At 37.9% G+C, this 6,000-nt stretch overlaps 1 protein-coding gene across 2 annotated transcripts in view; it reads left to right on the plus strand.

The window, feature by feature from the left end:
* The window catches only part of RGS5 (regulator of G protein signaling 5), a 48,124-nt gene extending 43,667 nt beyond the window's left edge, over positions 1–4,457 (plus strand). For both annotated transcript variants that reach the window (XM_082413523.1, XM_082413524.1), the window contains one exon: positions 2,840–4,457. In XM_082413523.1, the coding sequence (XP_082269649.1) occupies positions 2,840–3,001 (162 nt within the window). In that variant the 3' untranslated portion in view covers positions 3,002–4,457. The remainder of the gene's footprint in view (positions 1–2,839) is intronic.
* The last annotated feature ends 1,543 nt before the right edge of the window (positions 4,458–6,000 follow it).

Raw genomic sequence — 6,000 nt, forward strand, 5'->3', positions numbered from 1 at the left:
GGAGGTCAGGAGCATGAGAGTATAGAGCACCATGGGTCAAGGTGGAGAAAGTGAGGGTCCTAAGATGGAACTGGGCTTAGTCTTGCTGTGGAATCCTATCCAGATCTCCTCTTCTACCCCTCAGGCTCCCACCCTATGCATATATGTTAGCTTCTCCTACTTCTGATGCCTTTTGTGCTAGGACATTATTCTTCTATCCACATGGAATCTCTATTTGTGATGTTACCAAGGAGATTAGTATTAAATTTGACACCCATTTCCTGACTTCAACTGATCTCCCAATCCAGCCTATCTTCCCACCAACATCATTCCTCTTTACAGAAGTCTAGGATTTGTTGCAATATCTGCACATCGTGGAGATCCATATGGACTATTGCTTCGAGCTCCAGGAAAACATTGTTCTCGAGGTTCCTTATTAGAACATTGGTGGTTATCATGAAAATATAAACCTTAAAAATGAAGTTTCAAAATAAACAAAACCCTGGCTGAGTTACTAGAACACACAAATGGTGGCCCTCATTATGAGGACCTGTGAGCTCAAATTAAAATAGCCTTGGCCTCCAGTCTCTGAGCTGGGCATCAGAGAGAATGTGAATCCTGCTCTGACACGTAATAAGCATTCAGTGATATTTGTGAGATGAATGGGTGCAGATGTCCCAACCCAGACCTTTCTCAATGTGTAACTTTGGGCAAGTTTCTCACTAAAGCGCTCTAATTCTCAGTTCCTTTAACTGTAATCATCTCACATATATGTATGTGTACCTAGAGGATGTTTAATAAATTGTAGCTGTTATTTTTAAAATTCTCCAAATCTTGTATTTTGACCCCAAAATTTACTATTTCATTTGGATGACCAGCAGATTGACCTATAAAACAAATTTACCCAGGCAAATAGTAATCTAAATTTTCTTTCTCTGAATATTCACCTCAGTTCTTTAAGATAAAGAACTGAAGGAGAGATACAGTTGTAAAAAAATTGGAACTAAGATTAAAAAAAGAGAAGTGACCCTGCGTAGTTCAATAAGTAGAAAACTCGTATATTGCAAATTGTCAACTGTCCATATTTTAAATTAACGAAAAATATTTTCTTGGCTCTCTAGTAAACAGATGAGTATATATCAAAATGATTCATTAGAGGAGCCCATGCACATAAAAATAATAAGATAAATAGCTGTTTTTGCTGGTGTGTACAATGTGTTAGAGAGTTTTAAATACATCACTTCTTTAAAAAATACGATTAGGAGATAATTTTATAATTTTTAGAAATTCAACTATTTGAGTAAGGCTGCCCACCTAGCTCAGTATATATTTAAAAGAAGGAAGAAACATTGCTTTCGTGTGGTGGGAAGAATAATAGACTGAGAATAGAGAAATATACGTGATAGGCTCACCTCTGTCCCTCACTAGCTGTTTGTGGGCATGTAACGACCTCTCTGGGTCTCGGAGTCTTCAGCCGTGAAGGCAGGAGTCAGATTACCTCACCTCTGAGGCTGTTTCCAGTGCTGCCTGCATAGTCTTCTGCCATTCCTGCATAAAGCACACAGGCCCCTCTCACCTGTGGAAAACATGTCATAGCCTCAACTCACTTCATCCTGGACCTTCAGTCACAGTCACTCCTGTCTGTTCTGGCCTGGTACTCCCAATCATGTCTTTGTCCCTGACTCTGACCTAAAGCTGCTTCATAATTCTCTGAGCCCAAATAGCTTTTCTCAGTATCAAGAACTTCTAGCAGCCCAGGAGAGACCTAAAACATTTTTCTCATGTTCCAATTCAGAATTATTGGTTGATTTGTTTCTTTCTCTTTTACATGCAGACACCTTAAGAGTCATTGAAACATACAACGTGATGTACAGTGATTTCTCTCAAATCATACTCAGACAAACCCAGGCAGGCTATACACTGTACAACTCCAGGGGACCATTTACACGGACCCTAACATGAATGGTGTCCCTGGGAGTGGCTCGATGTAGTAGCCCTGTATTCAGGAGAAATATGCCATAATGCCTTCCAACACTGCAGTCTACTGGGTAAAAGCAACATTGCTGGGCTTTTGAGTCTTCTCTCTAGCACTTATGGTCTTGTGCAAGTTACTTAACATTTCTGCTCCTCAGGTGTAAAATGTAGGTGTCAGTATTACCTCCTAGAGTTGTAAGATTCAAGTTGTAAGATTCAAGATTCATAGCACAGTGCCTGTAAAAGTTAAGTTCTCCACACTCAGTAAGTATTAGCTGCTATTGTTATTATTGTTGTGCTAGAACCATTGTTTCCTACTTAGTTTCAGGAAAAGACCAAGTTTCTTTATTCTTCGAGAACCATGCAAAAGGTCTTGGATCCCTGGTCAGAAGTTCTTTCTCTCTCTTCATTCTCCCCACTAGGTGTGAAACCAAATGCTGTGGTAGGAGGATTGTGGGATTAGGCATCAGGATACTTGGATTCAAATTCAGAGTCTCTGCATTCAAATACATTTATTAGTTCTGTGATCTTGAAGAAGTCTCTATCTATCTATCTATCTATCTATCTATCTATCTATCTATCTTTCCCCTACAAAAGGAAAGACTCATTCTTAGGGTTATTGTGAGGATTATATGAGGTCTGCCTGTGTTGGCTGCTTGTTTCTAACAGTGGGTGTCTAAAACTGGTTGATCTTAATCTGAGTCATGCATTTGTTGAAGCACCAGTTGCCTTACCGCACTGCGTATAAAATAGAAATGATATTTCTCACTTTCTATGACTCTCTTCCCCTCATGTGTTATACTGGTGAGAAATTCCACTTCTCTCCCAATCCCTCCTCAAATCCCACAACCTGGCTGACTCAGTAACCCTGTTTCCTGTCTCACAGGTGAATATTGATCATTTCACGAAGGACATCACAGTGAAGAACCTGGAGGAACCTTCCCCAAGCAGCTTTGATGTGGCCCAGAAAAGAATCCATGCCCTGATGGAAAAGGATTCACTGCCTCGCTTTGTGCGCTCTGGGTTTTATCAGGAGTTCATCAAGTAGCAATGTAGTTGGTCTGTGAGAATCATCCTGAGAGTTATTTCCTCCACAATAACCCTGCACTTTCCAGCAACCCACATATTTTCCTATAGCAGCTTGCTCAAAGACTCTCAAACAGAAAACCCCAGGGAGTGTTGCTTCCTCCTTTGCCCACATTGTTTTGGATGTTTATCTATTGCCCAAATGCCTTCCTTTTCCAATTTCCTCTTCCTGCCCCCATTCTTAATTAAGCTCTACTCTTGTATGTTGTTGTGAAACTCAATCAGAACGACAGAAAAAAAATCTATCAAAGGAAATATAAGACAAGAATATGATATCATTGAATGTAGGTCCATTTGGTTTAGGTAATGGATCTCCCCCTAAATTGGTATGAAAAAGAATGTGGATGTGGAAAGACCAGTTTCAACTGAGACTAATTGATCTCATTTTTAAAAAAATTCTGATCCATGAGGGGGTCACCCCTCTCATTATTTCTGAACTTGGTTAGTAAAAGTTGCTAAAAATTTTATGAGGCAGCCACTATTGGATTTTTAAAGCAAATACATTGTTAAAAAATATTGATCTTCTTCTGAGAGCATCTTTGTGTTAGCTAGAGATTATAAACAAGAGATATAGATACATAAATATGCTGTGTTTATATAAAATCGATCTGAACACCATCCATATAGCTTCTTTCCCTATACTTCCCTCATCCCTTCCCATGCATAAAGTTATCAAATTCTGTATTAAATCAATGACCTGAGATTGACAAGGGACTACTTTATAAATGTATCTATGCCTCTAGTATATAGGCACAAAGTTTCAATTTTCAAATTAGTTAAAATTCATGTGAGTATAAAATTCCAAAATTTCTGACTCCAATCATATAAAACAGTTGCTACTCATTGCAGTGGTCTCCCACCTCAATATCAAGAGGGCTGTACACTAAGATGGAAAAATCTTGTCAAGCCTAAAATGATTAGTTGTCCTATGATGCCATCAGTTTGTTTAGTAAGTGACGATTATCTTTAAAACACCAAATTATCTTTGGAAAACTTAATTTGACTAAATGCAGAGACGTTCTAAGTGAGATAGAATTTTAAAGTACCCTGCATTTTGCAAAATAATCTGATCTTTTAGCAACCCCTCACTTCCCTCCCTATTTTGCTCGCTGCATTAATGAATTGTTTTTATAGTCAAAATGCACATTTATACCCCTAACATGCCTTACACACAGCCAATTGATAAGCCATGGTATTTTTTTTAGTAGGTTTAAACTTTTAATTCTGTATTTCATTATTATAAGTCTCGCTAGAATTTTTTTCTTATCTTTAGTAGATTTGATTAAGCAATGATTTACTTAATCTAGTAATAAAGAGAGTCAAACTATGTATGAGTATAACCAAGGTGAGGACACTGAGTTAACTAAACAAGTAATTTTTAAAGGATTAATAAAAATCTGAAATGTTTAAGTAGAAGACTACATTGTTTAGTCTTGTATTTACTCCTTTTGTTTCTTTTTTTCTTTCACACACTCCTAGTTTCACATGTTTGTAGCCCATTTATTCAGCTAATTCCTAAGAATATTGAAAGTGAAGCAACTATATGACTGTATTCTTTGAGTAAACACTGACTGTATTTGTTGGGTTTTCCTTTTTTTTTTTTTTTTTTTTTTTGGTATTTCAAAGGCTAATGTGCCCTTCCTGAATACTTGCCATTTCAAACTCTGAAAATGGGTCGGAGTGACTGGGTCTCTACTGCCAACTCTTGCTAGTCTGGTATGAGTTCATTCATATTTGTCAGTATTGCTCACTTCAAAGGAACTCCGTCATCAAGCAGTCGACAGCTAGGCCAGATCAACATTGTGAGCATGCCAAAGAAGTTCTCACCATGTCTATTCGTGTAGGAGTGACAAGCAACTCACAACAAGAATTCCCCGCACAACCATCCTCAGCATCTGTCTGTGCTGCCCCAAATCAGTATAAAATCACCAATGCTTTACTTGCTAATGCAGCTAGAAAATTTAAGACCTGAAGAATCTAGGTGAGTTATTTTTTTCTTGAATGCCAAAACATTTTTAAGAAAAATTTTGATGTCATTAATATTTCAAATATTTTATTCATATTATTTGAAACAACAAAATGTTTGAAAATACCCAGAGAATTAACTAGAGATTACAGAGTTCACCAAGATGGTTGATATGACAAAGACTCGGACTGACTGTATTCACAAATTGACTGCACATCCTATGTAAGTGGGTAGACTTGTCAGTGAAGGATAAGAAGGACCTTCACCTTTTCATAAGCTGAACCCAGGAGACAGAGGGCAGGAAAAGCACCAGGAGGGCAACGCTGTAAAGGCTACAAGAAGCATGAATGCCTTGCAGTCAACCGGTGACATGTAATATATATGTAAATATGATTTTAAATTTAAAGCAGTACACACACACGCACACACACACACACACACACACGCTCTTCTAAATAATAAAATTAAAAGGAGTACAAATATCACAGCCCCAAATGAAAAAGCAAATGTATAAAAATTGCCCTAGAAAATTCTTTGAAATCTTTGGTGTTTTTAAACTTAGGAAAAAAACTGAGCTACTAGAAGTTGCTATAGTAACACAAACAAAATAAACATTCTTTTAAATTTTGGGAAATTAGGAAAACTGGGATGATCTTTCCAGGAAAAAAAATGTGTAACATCTGTTTATCACTCCCCTTGCCTCCTCCCCTTCCTCCCCACTCTCCCTTGAGTAAATTGCCTGGGAAAGTATGAAACTGAATGCAAGAGCGAGCCCTGTGGTGCTGGTATTTTCCTCCCTTGTGAAAATGTAACAGTCATAAGTGGATCTGGGATGTAGAGAGGTGGTCAATGGGAATAGGAGTATATGCTTCTCATCCTTGAGAGAAACCTAAGATTAGGTAGGTAGGTCAGGTAACCACCATAACCTGTTTTTCTGCCTGGGTTTGATATAGTTTGTGGTTGGTGTCTGATTAGGATCTAAACTTGACCAGAAG

Source organism: Balaenoptera physalus (assembly GCF_965194825.1).
Source record: "Balaenoptera physalus genome assembly, chromosome: 1".
Classification (NCBI taxonomy): Eukaryota; Metazoa; Chordata; class Mammalia; order Artiodactyla; family Balaenopteridae; genus Balaenoptera; species Balaenoptera physalus.